The sequence below is a fragment of the Myotis daubentonii genome, chromosome 12 (assembly GCF_963259705.1).
Source record: "Myotis daubentonii chromosome 12, mMyoDau2.1, whole genome shotgun sequence".
NCBI classification, from domain to species: domain Eukaryota; kingdom Metazoa; phylum Chordata; class Mammalia; order Chiroptera; family Vespertilionidae; genus Myotis; species Myotis daubentonii.
Window position 1 is genome coordinate 69,195,343 of NC_081851.1, and position 20,091 is coordinate 69,215,433.

The following is a 20,091-nucleotide window of genomic DNA, read 5'->3' on the forward strand; positions in this document are numbered from 1 at the left end:
TCAGTTGATTCGAGCATTATTTCAAAAGGTTGCGGGTTTAATTCCCAATCAGCCCACTTACCTGGGTTTTGGGTTATCCTGGTCGGGGCACACACAGGAGGTAACCAATTCTTCTCTCTCTCTCAAAATACAAACAAAAATCAGTGGATCCCTGGCCGTGGGCTCAATGGTTAGAGCACCAGCCCAAATACCAAAGGGTTTTGGGTTTGATTCCTGATCAAGGGCACGTAGTACCTGGGTTGTGGGTTCGCTTCAGCCCCCAGTTGGGAGGCATACGGGAGGCAACCAATGTGCCTCTCACACCCATGTTTCTCTCTCTTCCCTCCTTCCCTCCCTTTCACAGTCTCTGAAAAGCAATGGAAAAATATCCTTGGGTGAGGATCAACATCAATGGAAAATATTCTCAGGTGAGTTTAAAAAAATGTTTCACACTATAGTTCACCAAAAAAATAGGAAATTCTTTTGTTTTTCAGGTAAGGAGTCAATGCTAAGAGGGTTCATCTTCCAGAATAGCAAGCCTGCCTTCGTGCCATGGGTAATCAGCTGACTTCAGCAGGAATTGGCCTTTGGTACATTCTAGTATTGCTAGTTGGAAAGTGACTGAAATTGTGGTATCTCTTTTGATACCAGAATGAGTTTTTTTAGTGTCCTAGAGATAAGTCTATTTTTTAATGTAGTTTCTTACCAAAGATAGTTCTTGAAATTGCCTTCTCAGTTTTCTCTAGGTTGAGAAAGTTATTTCCCTCCTATTTGTCCTCTAATATTCATTCTGCATTATTTTTCAAAGTAATCCTCCATCTTCAACTCCATAAATAAATGAAAACCAAGCCACACAGTTGGAAATCAAGTTTTGTTTTTATATGAACAGAAGAAGACCATCTAGAAATATTTCAGTTTATTTAAATTGTTAAGTAGAATATGAAACCGAATTTGTAGCTAGTACCAGAGAATGGACTTAACTGTTTGGTATTTAATGAGAACAGCTTCTACACAGGATCCCAAGAGACTTACAGAAAAAGGGGCAACGCCCTAATATTAAGCAAATAAAACTCAAACAGATTATACAAAAATTGATTTATACTCCATTTCCCTTTTTTTTGATATTTAGAAAGTGCAGAGTTAACAAAAGGTAGCCATATCCTTTCTATGTACAATGCCGATTATAATTATGCAAACAACAAAACTGTCAGTCTGTTACCCAAAAATCCCAGTGTTGAGCTCTCAAACCTTAAGTCACTGACTGAATTGAATAAGGATTAAAGGTTAAAAATAAAAAAGCTACTGCCACATTCCAGATAAAGGAAAGCAACAAACACATCAAAATTAATCTGAGAACAGGTTTAACCCAAAGCTTTTCAAGAAGCTTAACATCATTTCATTATTCTTAGAGGAAAATTAGGGATTATTTGGCAATGCTGCTTTTACTAGTAGTAAACAATGATAAAATTCAAGTGAGGGGAAAATAACGAAGAACCATCATCAGGTGAGGCGTAGAAAATGGTTTTTAGGGCACTACCTGAAAAATGCCTGGGTGTCTGGAGCAGATCCGTCCCTGTGTTGTTTATGAGAGCCAAGAGGGCATTAAAATGCTGCCCACGACACAGAAAAGACTTTTCAATGGGAGCTGCTGTCCTAAACTCAGCCTCTGCTAGAAATGAATCATGCTATTCACAATTATTTCAACAAAGGTATCATCTTAGGATGCTAGCAGCATAGCAAACTTAACTTACCCTATCCTACTGATAAGCAATGAAGCAAAACTAGAAAAAATGAAGTGAAAAAAACCGACAGGGTTAGAGATAGCTAGAGATCTTATCTCTCCATGAAAAGCCTTTTGTTCTTTTTCTGAATCCATGGTAATACAAGTTTTCCAAAGGGATGTGAAGAGAGGACTTAAAATTAATAATACACTAAAGTATATCTAAATCTTAAGGTAAAGATAACTTAACACTGAAAAAGTGTTCCCGAGAAGGCCAAATCTCAATATATTTGGCAAACATGTTAATAAATTCCACTCCTCCTTCCCACCTTTTAAAAACAACCTTTACCGGGCTACCAAACTGCTAGAGGAGTTGCCAAAATGAAGATTACTCAAATTTAGGTGAAAGATTTATTCTAGGAAAGTGAATAGGCTATACACCTAATTAGAAAGACAAACCACAACGCCCTCCAAACACTAGCGCATGCAGTGAACTCTTCCGTTTCATAAACTCAATAGTGAGGACAGGAAGGGAGCAAAGAGGGAGGGGAAAGAGGAACATGAAGCCGAACAGCACTTGAAGGAATCTGGGGCAGCAGTTTAGGGGAGACAAAATGAGGGGAAGACACAACTGACTGACGTTTGACTAGTAGGCAGTTAGGACTTTCTTTCAGTTTACTTAGCAAGTTAAATCAGTGCTTTCCGTTAAACTCGACAGACAAACCTACTAGTTTGCCCCTTTCATTTTTAAATAACTCATACCATGAGGGAGGGGGGAGAAAGAAGCAAATAAAGGAGCATGCAGGAAGACAAACAAGGAAAAGTGGCCGAGGAGAGAACGGAGGAGAACAGGTGGCAGGAAATAGTTTTAAATATCAAGGCCACTTAAAATGAGATTCAGCAAACCAAAGCTATTACTTCTGCATTATCCTTTGTCCTCAATTGATTACTTTGAAAATTACAGCCAAGCAAACCACAAATATCTTAATGTTTATATCTGGATGATAACTCCTGCACATGCTTCCATCAAAACAAAAAAGGAAAAACCAAAGAAGTTCCTTTCCACATAAGGCACAGGACAAAATTAACCCATTTACATATTCAAGGCGAAAATGAGTGTTTTCCTGGCTTTTGTTTGTTTCTTTTGTATTACATGTCTATAGATTATAGGGACTCAAGCACATTATCCGTGACAGAAAATTCCACTGTTGTACAAAATAAAATTGTTAATTCTAACTTTTATTCTTATACAATTTGCAGAATAGAGTTGAAATGATTGCTGTAAGTTTTAATGTTGACAAGAATTGGACTATAATACAACTGAAATGCAGTGGTAAGCTGAGTAAGTACATTTAAAAATGAAGTCACAGACATGATTTTTCTATACATTTTTTTGTTTGAAGAAAATTATAAAGTCAGCAAGCAGTTACAGATGAAAGAACAAATAAAACAGGTGGATTGGATAGTTAAGATGAGGAACAAAAATATCTGTTTAGAGTTAAAAATGGACAGAGTGGTTTATTTTGCAGCAAGAAGAGAACACAGGGTGGTGGATGGCAACTGATGGAACAGGAGAACGCTCAGCAGCATTTGCTCTTCCAGCCTGTCACGCCTCCTCCACTGCTGATATCTACATTTTCACTGTTGGGCTCTTTTACAGGGGTCTGGAACAAATACACAAGGAAAGGAACCCATGAAAAAAACATTACCACGGATAAATCAAGATTCAACAGAAACACTCATAAACATTAATCTATGTAACAGAATGCAATTACAGTCACGGGACCCATGCAAAGTAAAGATCTGGAAGCTTTCTTTTCAAAAGTCTTCCTTTTGCCTGCCTTCTCCAAGCTGTGAAATGTCTAGAGGCCTCCCAGCACTCCTTTATAAAACTTCTGAAATCTTCCCTGCCGCTAACACTTCAGCAGAAAGGTTCGTTATCTCCTAGCCTAGAGCCCTGAGAACTTAGGACTTAAAAAGCATTATCATCAAGCATATGCATTAAACCAATGTTAGGTCATGCCTAACTTCAGGAAAGTAAAACAGCCCTTTTCTGTGTAGTTATTTGCCTTTTAAGACTGGAGTTTGTATTATGGTATGACTTTTCTTTTATCAACTCAGGAGAGAAAATACTGCAAAGAAAGTTGCTAGTCAAAAATCACTACTGTAGCCCAGCCAGAGTGGCTCAGTGGTTGAGCATCAACCTATGAATCAGGAGGTCACAGTTTGATTCCCAGCCAGGGCATATGCACGGGGTTATGGGCTCCATTCCTAGTAGAAGGCATGCAGGAAGCAGCCAATTAATGATTCTCTATAATCACTGATGTTTCTATCTCTCTCTCTCTCCCTACCTAACCTTTCCTCTCTGAAGTCAATAAAAATATATTTTTTAAAAAATCACCATTGTATTCCACATCTAGTTTGTTAAGCAAGTTTACATTTGATGTTTTAACTCATATTACCAGATTAAAGTGTATGAAAATAAAGCTATCTCATATTTGGGCCTGCCTACATGGGGAAGATGCTAAACTGAGAGCTTTATTTATTGGTGCATCCATACTTTTTAACCTTTAATATAGTAACAAGAAAGACTGACCTCATGGGGACACAGATTATATCATGACTATATTGCACTAGTCTGTGTGTTTTTTTTAATACGTTTTATTGATTTGAGAGAGAGAAACATCGATCAGTTGCCTCCTGTACTCGCCTGACTGGGGATCAAACCCACAAGCTGGTAAGTGTCCTGAATGGGAATCAAACTGGTGGCCTTTTTGGTGAACAGGACAGCGCTCAGCCAACTGAGCCACACGAACCAGGGCAGCACTAGTTTTTAAAATATGCAAAGATTAATGAGAAGATCAGGGAACACAGTAGGAACAGAAATAAATAAAAACAATGAAGAAGACCAAAATATCCAGAAAGTATACAGAGACAAGGGTATTTCAACAAGTTTTGTGATAAGTTCTGTAAATACTGGAATAATTTTTCACTGAGCCTCACCTACCTCTGAAATAGAAAGTGCTTTCCACCACTTGGTGATTCTGTCCTATATCCCCCTCCTCTTACTCCCTTGGAGTACTCACTATCCTTCCAGTTTATTTGCTAAACATAACCAAAGATGTGTGCGTGCTCATGCATATACGTGTGTTTGGTATCATACATAGTTTTGAAAAATAAGATCACACTACATATATTACATCCTAACTTACTTTTTATTACTCAATATATATTAACTATCAAACTTAATATGCAGGATGTTGACCGATATGAAAGGGCACAACCTTTGTTTTGCAGTCACCCTGAATGGCAATAACTGATAACTATCTTACGCAGTTTGAACACTCAATCACAGTTAACACATAACATTTCCCTCCAGAAAAATTAAGTTGCTTGGTTTCTCAGAAATTTTACTAGATTTTTATTTGATATACCACCTCTATTTTTATACACACACACACACACACACACACACACACACACACACTATCTCTGAGTTGGTTTTTTAAAAAAATATGAATATTTCAAGTATAAAAACAGAAAGGTTACCAGAAGCAATGAAATTTTCTCCTATACACTGTCTGCTTCTCCTTTAGGATTTGTGTCAGATTTCTCTAATTTTATTTGCATATAAATATACCACACACTGAATAGAGAATTCAAGACTCATAACTAAATCTAGTCATTATTATTTTTTACATCACAGATTGAAATGATTCCCTAATGAAACTTGGGGGTAGATTTAGTCTGTTTATTCAGTATATAATATATGCATGCCCTTTATTGGCATGTCTGAGAACGACTGTACAGAAGAATACTGATTCTGTAGCATTAACTTCAGAATACAGTATCGCCACTTACCTTAAATTAAAAATAATAATCTATGGAAATGCGAAGGATGTATGAGAAATCAATCCAAAAGTAAACAGAAAGCCACCACACAATGGATCAGACAAAAAAGGAAAAAAAGGAGTAGGAAATTGGGGCCTAGAGAATAAGCATAGGTGTTCAGAATATTAACTGAACCGACTAGATCCTACAGATTTCTAGATGGCTCCCTGTTCTTCCAGTACCTTACTTCACTTTGAAGGATTAGATACTGGTGATGCGTAACTGTTTTGAAACAGTTAACACCCAAGCCTAATTTTTGGATGTAAATCTAGTACTTTAGAAAAGACTATAAGTATTCAACGATGACACTGGGCACCTTAACAGTAGATAAAAATAGCAGCTTACCTTTCGAAGGATATCTTCAGCTAATGTGAGAAAGGCCTTTTCAATGTTTATATTTGCTTTTGCACTCGTCTCAAAAAATCTAATACCATGCTCCCTTGCAATCTGAAATAGAAGCAAAATGTCATAAAATTATCAAGTACAGATTGCCAACTGATGACTTAAAGGAAATAGTAATATTATGCTATAGGCAGCAGTTTTAACTAGGCTATATAAAACAGATTTAAATGGGTTAAGATTCAAACAGTCAAGCTCTTTAAAAATAAATAAAATAAAAGAATCCTCTCTTCACTATAAGAGTTTACTTCAGATATTCTGAAGTATAGCTGACCCTTGAACAACTCAGGTCTGAACGATATGGGTCCATTTACATGTGGATATTTTCCAGCAGGCAATACAGTATGCCCCCCAAAATGTATACACACACTTTGAATAATTATAAAGGCTTTGTTTATTAAAATACATTTTATTTTCAAAATTGAGCCATCAGCTATTAAAGTATGTACACATTTTGGGGGACATCCTGCATATTTGGCCTTTCATATCCTTGGGTTTTGTATCTGCAGATGCAGAGGGCCAACTGTATGCATTACCCTATGCCATTTTATATGAGATTTGAGCATCCTCAGAGTTTGGTTTCCACGGGGGGTCTAGGACCAAGTCCCTGTGGATACTGAGTGACAACTGTAGCCAAGTTTTTATGTGGATTTTCGATTGCACAGGAGTCAAGGTTCGGCACCCTAAACCCCACATTGTTCAAGGGTCAATTGTGATTTTACCCAAGGGGCAAACTTAAGAAAAGTTCCAAGTGACTTAAGCAGTATCTAGTTTCTGCTTGTCACAGGCTACTGACTGTCAAACTGAAACAATTGATATATTTCTTTAATGTCTTAAATTTAAAAACTGAGATCACTAATTTGTATTTTCCCCTCTTTGTAGTATAAATAAGGCTGAAAATAGTACTGCCACAGAGCTGGTTATGTATTGAAATAAATTCACTCAAATGATAAGCTACTGTTTCCAACAGCATTTAAAGACCGATGTGAGCAGCTCAGGGCACTCCATTACCACTATTATAAAAACAATCAAATGCAATACCATCTTCACAAATTAAGGACAGCACATAAGTTTCATTCAGAACTTTTTACCTGTTCTCCTTTTCCCTTAGGTACAACCCTTTTATCTTCCATATCACACTTGTTTCCTAGTAACATTCTTTCCACATCTTCATTGGCATGCTGAAATGGAATAAAAAATTTTATTTACACACTACCATGAATTATGGCTTAATATTCCCTCCAAATGACTTTTTCTCAATTTACAGTGCCATTTCAATAGTCTGAAAGTTTTAAACCAATCACCCTGAAACCACCCCAAGCTAAAAGCCTACATAAATTCTTAAATTACCTAGAAAAAGAAACAAAGACATATCCCTGTCAAATATTATTTTCCCACTATATAAGGCTGTCTAGTTCCTAGTTATGTTCTCATCAAAAAAGGATCTGGGCAAAAGATCTAAAGCCTAAATCTCTTATGCATAATCTAAATTCAAGCTGGATCATGATTTTAGATCATGTATTATTCTATAGAAGTATAAATTAAAAATTCTACAGAGCCCTTAAAGTCTCAAAACGTTACACTGCTCAGTTAAAAACAAAGGCTCACTCCATCAAAAAGAAATGCTCAATAATAATGACTTCAATAATGATAGTACAGTATATCCTAAAGATCAATTAGAACACTTATTCTTCTCAACCAAGTATACAAATGTGTTTATGAAGGGTTTATGCAATTTCTTCATCTTACCTCATCTATGTTTCTAAGCCATTTGCTGATGTTTTCAAAGCTTTTACCATTGGTGATGTCATATACTAGCATAATACCCATTGCTCCTCTGTAGTAGGAGGTTGTAATGGTGTGAAATCGCTCCTGGCCTGCTGTATCCCTGAAATAAACAACAATAATTTGTTTGTTTTTTTAATATTTTATTGATTTTTTACAGAGAGCAAGGGAGAGGGATAGAGAGTTAGAAACATCAATGAGAGAGAAACATCAATCAGCTGCCTCCTGCACACCTCCCACTGGGGATGTGCCCACACCCAAGGTACATGCCCTTGACTGGAATCGAACCAGGGACCTTTCAGTCCACAGGCTGATGCTCTATCCACTGAACCAAACCGGTTAGGGCAACAACAATTTGTGTTGAGCATTTTGATATTCTATATCCTATGTAATAACCCCCTAATATGCAAATGGACCAAACAGGGCAAACGACTGGTCGCTATTACATGTGCTGACCACCAGGGGGCAGACGCTCAATGCAGGCACTGCCCCCTGGTGGTCAGTGTGCTCCCATAAGGGAAGCACCACTCAGCCAGAAGTTAGCTGACTGCTGGCGAGTGCAGTGGCGGTGGTGGCAGCGTTAAGGACCCCGAGGGGGATGTCTGACTGCTGGGTTAGGCCCACACCCCATGGGGATTGAGCCTAAGCCAGCAGGAGGACATCCCCCAAGGGGTCCCAGACTGCGAGAGGGCCTAGGCCGGGCTTAGGGACCCCCTCCCTCCCCAGTGTACGCATGTCGTGTACTGGGCCTCTAGTTATAGATAAAAGGTGAAACAGTAGAATAGTTTAGTTAAGACAGAAATATATGACACAACACAAAACAGAACCACCACTCATTTAATTCTTAAATGGTTAACCATTATGGTTATCCATAAACATATATGTACATATAAAACTTGTTAGTCAAAGAAAATTAATGACGTACCTATATTGGATGAAAAAGTGGAAGGGAAAACAGTAAGAAGTGACACATAAAACTCTTAAAGTTATTTTTAAACGAACACCAGTAGCCCCGGCCCACGTGGCTCAGTTGGAACGTTATCCTGAACACTGAAGGGTTGTGGGTTTGATTCCCAGTCAGGGCACATGCCCTGGGTTGCAGTGTATATGGAAGGCAGCCATTCGAAGCTTCTGCCTTTTTCTTCCTCTCCCTTCCTCTATCTCTAAAATCAATTAAAAAACAGATGTGTGTGTGTGTGTATGTTGTGGGGGAGGGGGAATTAAAGATTATGTAGGATCTTATCAGCCTCTGCAAGGATTTCTGCTTTCCCTAAGCGAGATAGGAAGTCTATTGGTGCATCTGTGCAAAGAAACACCTGGGTTTATAAAGACTCTGTCTACTGTGTTGAAAATGGGTGTGTGTGTGCAAGAAGCAGAGCTAGGAGTAATGCAACACCTATCCAAAAAACTGCCAAAAGAAATGCCATTTAAGAAAAACCATTGGGGGTAGGGGTGGGGTGGGGCAGAAAGACAGGAAACATCTGTATTACTGTCAACAATTTAAAAAATATTAAAAAGAAAAACCATCTAAGAGACACGCTACCAATTCTTCTAGGTTGTATCCTTAAATCATGTTAAACCAGTAAGAGGATACACACACACACACACACATTTGTATTTATATATTTATTTACATTCTTAGGCTACAATTTTTATCTCCATTACCATTAACATTATATCAACTTATTAAGAATCACTACAAAATCTAGCTCTATGAAAAATTTATCCTGTTTTTGATATAATGCCCCCCCCCCACATTATATTTGTGGGTAACACCCCCTTCCAGTCCCTTTTGTTGCATTGGTTGCCAAAAAGTTTATAGGGCCCTAAGCTGGTTTGGCTCAGTGGATAGAGTGTCAGCCTACAGACTGAAGGGGTCCTGGGTTTGATTCTAGTCAAGGGCACATGTCCAGGTTGTGGGCATTGCAGGAAGCAGACAATCAATGGTGCTCTCTCATCATTGATGTTTCTCTCTCTCTCCCTCTCCCAAATCAATAAAAATGTATTTAACCCTGACCGGTTTGGCTCAGTGGATAGAGCATCAGCCTGTGGACTGAAAGGTCCCAGGTTCGATTCCAGCCAAGGGCATGTACCTTGATTGCGGGCACATCCCCAGTAGGAGGTGTGCAAGAGGCAGCTGATCGATGTTTCTCTCTCATCGATGTTTGTAACTCTCTCTCTCTCTTCCTCTCTGTAAAAAATCAATAAAATATATTTAAAAAAATGTATTTTAAAAAAAAGTTTATAGGTAAATTTTACAAAAGCAAGCATAATAAACAAACTGTCCTTTAGAGATACTATATTTATATCTTCCATTTTTCTGAATTACAAATTCTTATGTTTTATTAATCTTACCTATTTAGTTACAAAGTACCTTAAATCAGGTGTAATTTATAAATGCTTTCATGAAAAAAACACACACAAAAAACTGTCTCTCATCACAGTAGAAATAGTTCAGTTCTTTTCTGAACTGGTAAAAAGTATAAATTAACTAATTATCCTATAACCCCAGAGAGAGATTAACATTCCCTACTTAAAACCCAGGCTGGAAATGCACTTATCCAAGACAGCGTGTACAGGACCTGGGCTTCCAGCAGTGCCAAGCAGCTGTAGTACAGGAGGAATAGAAAACTTTCACTTCAATTTTTGTCATAAGTAGTGACAATTTAGGGAGACCTAACACTACATTCCACTATGAGCACCACCCCAACACTATGTATTATATGCTTCCTTCTTCCCCATTCATTCACCTTACACAATTAGCAAATAATACACACACTTCAGTGTCAAATCTATATCTAAATTCACCACCAAGAAAGAACACTCTGCAAAAGCAACTAAGTCTACATCAACAGCCCTTGGAGAGAAGATTTTATATTATAATGCTGGTTAGTTATGAAATATTAATATAAGAGATAGTGAAACATTAATGGCTTCTGAAAAGAAAAATAATCACTATTTAAGTTCAAAGTAACTTTCTGTTTTGATCCATGGCACACTACTCTATTCTTTAATTTTGTCTCCTCCATCTTCCAAAATCCCTTGCACACAAATATCTTCCCTCTTTTTATATGCTCTCCCTATTAAGGTTTTTAAAACTTTCTATAACCTATTTTCATTTATGCATTTTATACTTTGACACTTTTCAACATCACTGTATCCACCCCACAAGATGATTTGGCTCCTTGACACCTTGATCTCAAATTACCCTTTTCCTGGATCTTCATTATACCAGCCCACACCAATTGTTAAGGCAATCTACAGAGCCCTTTCCCCACTACTGCTAGGCTAATTGGTGACCCTTTGCCCAGAGCTAAAAATAGCCACAGCTGCTTATTCATCCTCAAATTATTTTTAGGTTTGCCCCCACACACATACACCCGGGTCTAAGGACAGCAGGTTGGTTCCAATAAAAGCAGATGTGAACTATCTGGAGAGCAAATAAACATTGTATATATTCAGAATATTTTTTTTATGTCACCATAATACAGGTTTTTACAAAACTACTCACTTGATTTTCCTCTCCCATTAATTTTTTTCTTCTAAACCTATGTATAATAGTCACGTTTCTGAAATTGTAAACCAATGACAATAGAATTCTCCTTACATAAAATGACAATACACAGCTAAGAGAATATTTTTTCCCAATGACACAGTATAAAAGGAGTGATATGTTTTTAGCAACTAAAATAGCTTATTTCCTTAATTGTTAGTCCCACATGCAGGGTCAGGGGAGCTGTGTACTCTAGCTGCTATTATGATAGTTATTTTTAGTCTGGGCACTGACAGCCCTGGAACAGGCCAGAGACAACATCAATCTGCTCTATAAGTTAAAGGCTCCAAATTTAAATTAGGATGTCAAATTTCTCAGACTGAGTTTTATTTTAACAAGATCTGGGTTTCCTCATAGATGTGTAATTTCTCTACATCCAAACCACCATGAGCTTAAATTATTATCTTCATTAAAAAAATAGAAAAAAGTCTAAAACAAAAAAAATCTAAAGCCCAATTCCGGCCCTGCAGAGCTTACAATCCTATGGGGATAGGAATGAACAAGTAAATAAATATATAATCCTAAATTGTGACAAATGCCAACAAGGTAAACAAGGTGGCATGATGAAGAATAAGGTAAGGGAGGAAGTAATCTAGATAAAATGATCAGGGTGTTCCTCTCTATAAAGATGATGCTTAATGTGACGAGAAATATGAACAGAAATTAATGAAAGTCATTTAGTCAATAAATATTTATTGAGTGTCTACATTTGCTAGGCTCTGTTCTAGGTGGTTATATAACCACAAATTAGACAGATTGGACCCCACCCTCAAAAAAGCTTACACTGTAGTGGAAGGGGCAATAAATAATACATTTTAAAAATATGATAAGTTTTGCCCTGGCCAGTGTGGCTCCATGGTTAGAGTGTCAGCCCACACACTGATGGGTCATGGGTTCGATTTCTGGTCAAGGGCACGTACATGGGTTTTGGTTCGCTCCCCTACCCTGAGTTGGGATGCAAGAGCAGAAGGCAACCAATCGATGTGCCTCTCACATTTCTCTCTCTCTCTCTCTGAAAAGCAATGGAAAAAATATCCTCTGGTGAGGAATAAAATAAACAAATAAATTGAGATCTGAATGAGAGAAGACAGGAGGGCAAAGATCTGACGAAAAGCATTCTGAGCAGAAGGAACAGTTTGATATACAACGGCCCTGAAATGGGACCATGCTTGGCATGGTCAAGGGAGGAAAAAAGTGGCCATAGTAACTGGAGCAAAGCTGAGGAGAGATGAGGTTGGAAGGGACAGTAGCCAGAACATGGAGTTTTCAAATTGTATTTCTGTTGAAATGAGAAGCCTCTGGAATGGAGTGGCACTTCGGAATGTTCAGCCTACCTACAGTCGGGAGGAAGTGGGAGGTTAGGGGGTTGAGGGAGGGCTACAGGGAATGTACAGAAGTCCTAACTGGAAAAGAACTTACCATTTTCATGGAATTAAAAGGAGATCAGCTGGGGGCAGAAACTATATATACATAGGAGCACAAAATGAAGTCAGAAAGATGGGCAGGACCCATTCTACAAACTGTAATAAGAAATTTGGGCCGAAACCGGTTTGGATCAGTGGATAGAGCGTCGGCCTGCGGACTGAAGGGTCCCAGGTTCGATTCCGGTCAAGGGCATGTACCTGGGTTGCGGGCATATCCCCAGTGGGAGATGTGCAGGAGGCAGCTGATCGACGTTTCTCTCATCGATGTTTCTAACTCTCTATCTCTCTCCCTTCCTCTCTGTAAAAAATCAATAAAACATATTTAAAAAAAAAAATTTGGATTTGAAATTTGGACTTTCATTTGAAGTGAAATGGAAATTTAAAACGGTTATAAATAGGAGAAGGAATGACAACCATGATGACCAGATTTAGACTTGAAAAGGTTATTACTCTGGCTGTTCTCTGGAAAAAATTACTGGAAGAAGGCAAAAGGGAATTAGGACCTGTTACAATGATTCAAAGAAGTAATAGTGGCTTCCACTAGGGTGGGTAACAATGGAAATGGCAAATTGTATATGGATTCTAGATAAATTTTAAGAGGTTTGCTAAAATTGGGTGTTGGGGTTAAAGGAAATGGAAAGACTCAAAGATGATTCTGAAGTCTCTGGCACCTTACGAAGGTAAACAGTTAATTCCTCTACAATGGGACACTAACAATTTTTAGTGACTGGGGCAAGTACTTCTGACCACCCCTCCTTAAAAAAAAGGCTAACTTGAAGCAACTATGGCTGTTTTCCTGAGAGGACCCGTTATTCCATGAAAAATGTAGTGGAACTTTCTAGAGATCTGGGATTTTAAAAGCTGCAGATACTTCTCTATCAGCCAAACAAGCTAATATTAGGCCTACAGACATGTGCGTTAACCAGGGTGAGACCCATCTCCCACTCTTATGCAACAGATAGACTACAAGTCTCCTGGGAAGAAAACAAGAAGGGAAGATCATTTGAATAAAGAAAAAATAAGACATTAATGAGACATAAATTGTGTCTCAACAAAAATTAAATGGACATTTCAGAATAAATTACTGCTGTGTTAAACACACACACACACACACACACACACACACACACACACACACATATATATATGAAAAAGCTTTAAGCACAGACTGAAGTTTCCAAACCTAAACTTTAATCACAGAACTTTTCATGCTGAAGCAAGAATCTGAATTTATGCATTTAAACTAGGAGGAGCCCAGCTGGCATGGCTCAATAGTTGAGTGTCGACCAATTCAATTCCCAGTCAGGGCACCTGCCCAGGTTGTAGGTTTGATCCCCATTGGGGTGTGTGGCAGGAGGCAGCCAATCAGTGATTCTCTCCCCCTCTCCTTTCCTCTCTGAAACCAGTAAGTAAATTTTTTAAAAAAGGTGGGCAGAGCTGGTTGAAATTCAGAATAACTAACATCCTTTCTTTCCTTGAGATCAGCTTTAGTTATAATGAAACAATATGTTTCATTTGCTGAGTTATTTCTCAAAGTAAGGAAAACACACTGATTATCAATTGGGTTATGTTTCAAATAGATTCATTAAATTTAGAAAACATTTTAGAATGTTTAAATTTTATTTAAATTTGTATTAAATTTTAAAGATGCCATAAAGACTGTACTTCAAATTACACCATCAGGTAATGAAGACGTTTTGGTTAAAAAAAAAACCTACTATTAATTAGCTTCCTTTAAAAGGGAACTAACTTTCTGAAACTGTCTTTTGGATTCTAAGACATTGTTCTCCCCTAATTTTCCTTTTCCCTCTCTAAGTATGGCTTTGCAATCTCCTTTGCTAACTTCCTCCTCTGCTCATATCCTAAAATAAAATATTATTCTTAGGGTTCTATCCTCAGAAAAGGTGATTCCCAAATAGCAGCTATGATTTATTGATCATTAGTTATGCATCAGACACTGCTCTAAGTACTTTACATGTCTCACTCATCCTAATAACCATTCTATGATAGGTCCTTCTACAACGAAACCCAAGGTGAATGCAAACAACACTACTGATTTGCAATGAAGAAAGAAAAGGACATAACTGGAAGGAGCAGCAAAAGCAATTAACAGTGCCACTCTTGTCCGGCTGGTGTGGTCAGTGGTAGACCCAAGAACCAGGATGTCAAGGTTCAATTCCCCATCAGGGCACATGCCCAGTTGTGGACTAGATCTCCAGTAGGGGGCGTGCAGGAGGGAGCCTATCAATGATTTTCTCTCATCATTGATGTTTCTCTCTCTCCCTCTCCCTTCCTCTGTCTGAAATCAATAAAATATATTTTAAAAAAAAAACAATGAAAAAAAGAATGCGACTCTCAACTTATATTCTGAGCAAGTAATGAATTCTAGCTCTGACATTTTCAGGCTACAAGACCTTAGTTAAGCCAAAACCGGTTTGGCTCAGTGGATAGAGCGTCGGCCTGCGGACTGAAAGGTCCCAGGTTCGATTCCGGTCAAGGGCATGTACCTGGGTTGCGGGCACATCCCCAGTAGATGTGCTGGAGGCAGCTGATCGATGTTTCTCTCCCATCGATGTTTCTAACTCTATCTCTCTCCCTTCCTCTCTGTAAAAAATCAATAAAATATATTAAAAAAAAAAAAAAAAAAAAAAAAAGACCTTAGTTAAATCATATCAAAATGCCTGTTTCACTATCTGTAAAACAGAAACAATCCAAGAGAAAATAAAGCATATGCTTATACAAAGATTTATAGCAGTTTTATGGTGAATAAATTGTGATATATCAAAAATGGAACACTATCAGAAATAAAAAGTAACGAACTTACTGATACACATAAAATCATTGATAATTTCCAAAATAATTATACTGAGTAAAAGAAGCCAGATAAGTCCCCCACAAAAAGATGAAAAAAAAAATAATAATAAAACACACAAAAAAAACACTATATGACTGAATTTATGTATAGTACTAGAAAATGGAAACTAAGTCTACAGTGACAGACAGCAGAGGAGTGGTTGCCTGGGGAACAGGGATAGGGAAGAAGGGGAGATTACAGAGGCTTGAGGAAACTTTTGATGAATATGTTCATTACCTTGATTGTGATACGTCTTCACACGTTTATACACATCAAAACTTTCCAATCCACACACTTTAAGTATATACAGCTTATTATGTCAGTTATACTTCAATTTAAAAAAGTAACATTTCACAGGGAAATTATATTTAATAGGTTAAAACACACATGTAAAACTTAATATTCACTGAAAATTACTATTATAATTTTAAAGTCTATGATTCATACTTGATACAAATTTAAAGAATTTTATTATACTTCAATGGGGGGGGCTAAAAGAATTAATAAAAATAATGCCTATAAAGTTACACATTAAAGGAAATAAATATTTCAGCTTAAGCCAAAGTATCAAAAGGATTGTATTAACTTTTTATATTGAGTGTGAGCAAAGTATTGTGCTAGAGGTTTTACATAGATTATTTCATGAAATCCTTATAACAATCTTTTGAGAATCCATTTTCCATATGAAGATATAAGAGGCTCACAATGGATATGTAACTTGCTGAAGTTCATATGGTAAATGGAAAAGGCAAAATACTCAGCTAGATCTCATGGACTCCAAAATCCATGGCAATAATTTTTTTACTTCACTGAAAGGAGGCCACCTGATTGCTGGCTTTAGAAAGGGAAGTCTCACAGAATCTAACAGGTGACAAGACCTTCAGACTTGGAATTCTACACATCAAGTAAGTAAATTAGCGTCACTTACCATATCTGTAGTTTGATCTTCTTTCCTTGTAATTCAACAGTTTTGATCTTAAAGTCTATTCCTACAACATAGGAAAAAAAAAAAAAGGTAAATTGTATCTGGCTCCAAACTGAGCTATATTAAAACTAACTGGAATAAAACATACTTTTAAAATATGCTGTGTATGTTTGGCTTTAGACAGTCACTAAGTACTCAATTCTGAGCAAATGTATCAAATTTTAAACCTGAGTGGTAATATATAAGATCCAAGATGGTAAAGGAAATAGCTATAGAGAAAGAATGAGTTCTTACAATTAGGAAATTTTTTAAAAGTACAATTTAAAATATCTATTGCAAATAAATAAAAGAAATTTCTTACTAGGAAAAAAATGTAGCCTTTCTAGCTTGCAGAGCAAAAGAAAACCATGAGGAATAAGATGGGTCATTTCATAATGACAAAGGGATCAATTAATTAAGAAGGCATATGCATCTAATAATACAGAGCATCGAAATACACGAAGCAAAAGTATTGCAGGTCCCACAGAATCTGCTATTTAACCAACCAAAAAATCTCCAACTTGGTCCCATTATGTTTGCCATACCCAAGGTAAAAGGGGCCACTTATCTGATATTTATAAACCTCAGATTTCAATGTTTACAGCCTCAGGCCATGCCTACATTTGCCTGATTTTAAGATACACACCTATCTGTTTAAGATATAAACCTCATCCAAGACTTCGTGAGTTTCCCTCTCCATCTCACCTCGTCTATCTTCAAACTAATCAGCAGTAGTTGAAGCAATTCCTCATTCTTTTCTGCACAAAAATTCTCCCAGTGTGTCTACCTCTGTGGTTATTCATCAATCTTCATTATTGTTTCTCCTCATCACTCTGACCTTTTCTAAAAATTGCAATGAGCCCTGTCCAGGTAGAGCATCATTCCGATACGCCAAGGCTGTGGGCTCCAACTCAGGTCAGGGCACATATAAGAATTAACCAATGAATGCATACGTATCCTCTCTCTCTCTAAAAATCAATCAATAAATAAAATAAAATTTGCAGTGAACTTCTCTTTTCTATCCGATTTCCTTGATTTCCCCAAATTTCAAGGCTTTAAATTCCTTCCACACACACACTGATAACTCTCAAATTTGTATCACAGCCCAGATCTTCTCTGAAACTCCAACTTAAGATACCCAACTGCTTATTGGCTATCTCAAATCCCATCTTCACAAAGACTAGCAAAAGTGCTAAAATAGTCGATAAAGCCCTACACATTTTGCCCCCCATCCCCACCCTTCCACCTTGCCCTCATCACTTTTAATACCATCTTACTCTGATCTAGCTAGCTGTATTGGCTTCCTTGTTGTTCCACACACAGAACAGGCAGGTTCCTACCTCAAGGCCTTTGCATATACTTATTCCCCCAACCTGGAATACTCTTTCTATCATGGCTCCTTCCCCTAGATCCCCTAACCTAGCTGCAACATTTCCCCATGTCCCCCAACCACATGTCCAATGTCTGGTAATACTTCCTTACTTTTTATCTTTAACATTCCTCAAATATCCTGTATATATTTACTTATTCCAGTTGTTTATTATTATCTGTCCCCCTTTGCCAATATAGAAGATTCATAAGAGTAGGGATTTTTGTCTCTTTAATTCAGTTAAATTCCCAGTACTTAGAGCTATGCCTGACATATAAGCAGGCATTCAAAAAATATTTGTTGAATAAACACCTAAATGATGTTTTCTAGAGAAAGTAAAAGGGTACCAGAGAAGACATATAGATACTTCACCTTCAGGAAAAAGAACAGAAAAAAAAATGACATATAGAAAATAATTTTAAAATTATGCAAGAAAACTTAACAAAAAGAATATTTTAGACTGAAAGACCCACTGCTAAGTGCATAGCATCCTATCCTATATAATAAAACCCTAAAATGCAAATCGACCGAATGGCGGAACGACTGGTGTAACAACCAGTCTCTATGATGCACACTGACCACCAGGGGGCAGACGCTCAACGCAGGAGCTGCCCCCAGCCCTCAGGCCAGCCAAGGCAGGTGCCAGTAGGGGCCCCCAGATCGCCCCACTGGTTGCCCCACACATCGGCCCTGATCGCCGGCCAGGCCTAGGGACCCTACCCATGCATGAATTTTGTGCACTGGGCTTTAGTAATGAATGAAGTAAAATCTATACCAGTGATTGCAAACCTTTTGAGCTCGGTGTGTCAGCATTTTGAAAAACCCTAACTTAACTCTGGCGCTGTGTCACATATAGAAATTTTTTGGTATTTGCAACCATAGTAAAATAAAGACTTATATTTTTGATATTTATTTTATATATTTAAATGCCATTTAACAAAGAAAGATCAACCAAAAAAATGAGTTCACGTGTCACCTCTGACACGCGTGTCATAGGTTCGCCATCACTGATCTATACCAAGTAATATAATCATGACATTTCAAGACATGAGAAATAATAAACTAGGCTAACGAAACAAACTAAATTACAATCAGGAATGACAAGTCTGAAAGCCTCAAAACTTCTTAACAGCAACACTAGAATCCAAAATGCAAAAGGCCATCTGGGCCTTGAGGTTTTATTCAGAAAAATCTTAATTAAGAGTCAATTTCTTTTTTCTTTTTGTTAATCTTGAGGATATTTTTCCATTGATTTTTTAGAGAGAGTGGAAGGGAAAGGGAAAGAAAGAAACACTGATGTGAGAGATACACATCAATTGGTTGCTTCCCATGCACACCCCAACCAGGGCCAGGGATCATGCCCTTGACCAGAACTGAACCCCAGACCCTTCAGTCCACAGGCCAATGCTCTATCCAATGAATCAAACCGGCTAGGGCAAAAGTCAATTTCTTTAATACAGGTCCACTTACTCTATCAACTACTAAAGAATGGTGAAATATCCAACTATGTAATTATGGATTGCCTATTTCTCTTTCCAATTTTGTCAGTTTTTGCTTCAAGTATTTTGAAACTCTGTTATCCTATACTAGAGGCCCAGCGCACGAAACTGCACAAGACCCAGACCTGCTGCACCGCAGGAACCAGTGTCAAGGCCTGCCGGACCCATCAATGCACCTCCTGGTGACCAGTCGTTGGTCATTACGACCACTGGGTTTTTATTATATAGATAATAAAAGAGTAGTATGCAAATTGTCCCCTCGACCGGGAGTTTATCCAGGAGTCCAGCCAGGGGGCGGGCCAGCCAGGGGAAGGGAGGGAGGCCCTGCCTGGTAGCGGCCACCAGAGAAGGGAGGGAGACCCCAGCTGGCAGTGGCAAGTGGCTAGGGGAAGAGAGGGAGTACCTGGCCGGCAGCCACTAGGGACCCTACCACTGCACGAATTTCATGCACCGGGTCTCTGGTTAAATATACAAATATGACAAATGGACACATTTATCATTATTAAAAAACCCTTCGTTCTAATATCCCTTGCTCTGAAATATTCTTTGTCTAATATTAATATAGCCACGTGTGTGTTTTATTAGTAGCTTATTATACTTCATTTTTTTAGTGGTTGTGCTAGGGTTTATAATATACATATTTAACACCACCAT

The 20,091-nt window shown here is 37.8% G+C and overlaps 1 protein-coding gene and 1 long non-coding RNA gene across 4 annotated transcripts in view; both read right to left on the reverse strand.

Moving 5' to 3' along the window:
* Positions 1–880: 880 nt before the first annotated feature.
* RAB10 (RAB10, member RAS oncogene family) overlaps positions 881–20,091 on the reverse strand; it is a 46,090-nt gene continuing 26,879 nt past the window's right edge. The window contains exons 2-6 of one of the 2 annotated variants that reach the window (XM_059660363.1): positions 16,534–16,594; positions 7,739–7,877; positions 7,081–7,170; positions 5,936–6,037; positions 881–3,363 (exon numbers count right to left, since the gene is read on the reverse strand). In XM_059660363.1, coding sequence (XP_059516346.1) covers positions 3,280–3,363; positions 5,936–6,037; positions 7,081–7,170; positions 7,739–7,877; positions 16,534–16,594 — 476 coding nt within the window. In that variant the 3' untranslated portion in view covers positions 881–3,279. The remainder of the gene's footprint in view (positions 3,364–5,935; positions 6,038–7,080; positions 7,171–7,738; positions 7,878–16,533; positions 16,595–20,091) is intronic. The other variant, XM_059660364.1, reaches the window with a different exon arrangement.
* On the reverse strand, positions 13,084–16,527 carry LOC132213571 (uncharacterized). 2 transcript variants are annotated; one of them, XR_009448028.1, is made up of 3 exons: positions 15,409–16,527; positions 13,880–15,165; positions 13,084–13,835 (listed from the first exon to the last, which is right to left on the reverse strand). It is a non-coding gene; the product is annotated as an uncharacterized LOC132213571 (long non-coding RNA). The 2 variants fall into 2 exon arrangements; XR_009448027.1 differs by having other exon boundaries at positions 13,876–15,165.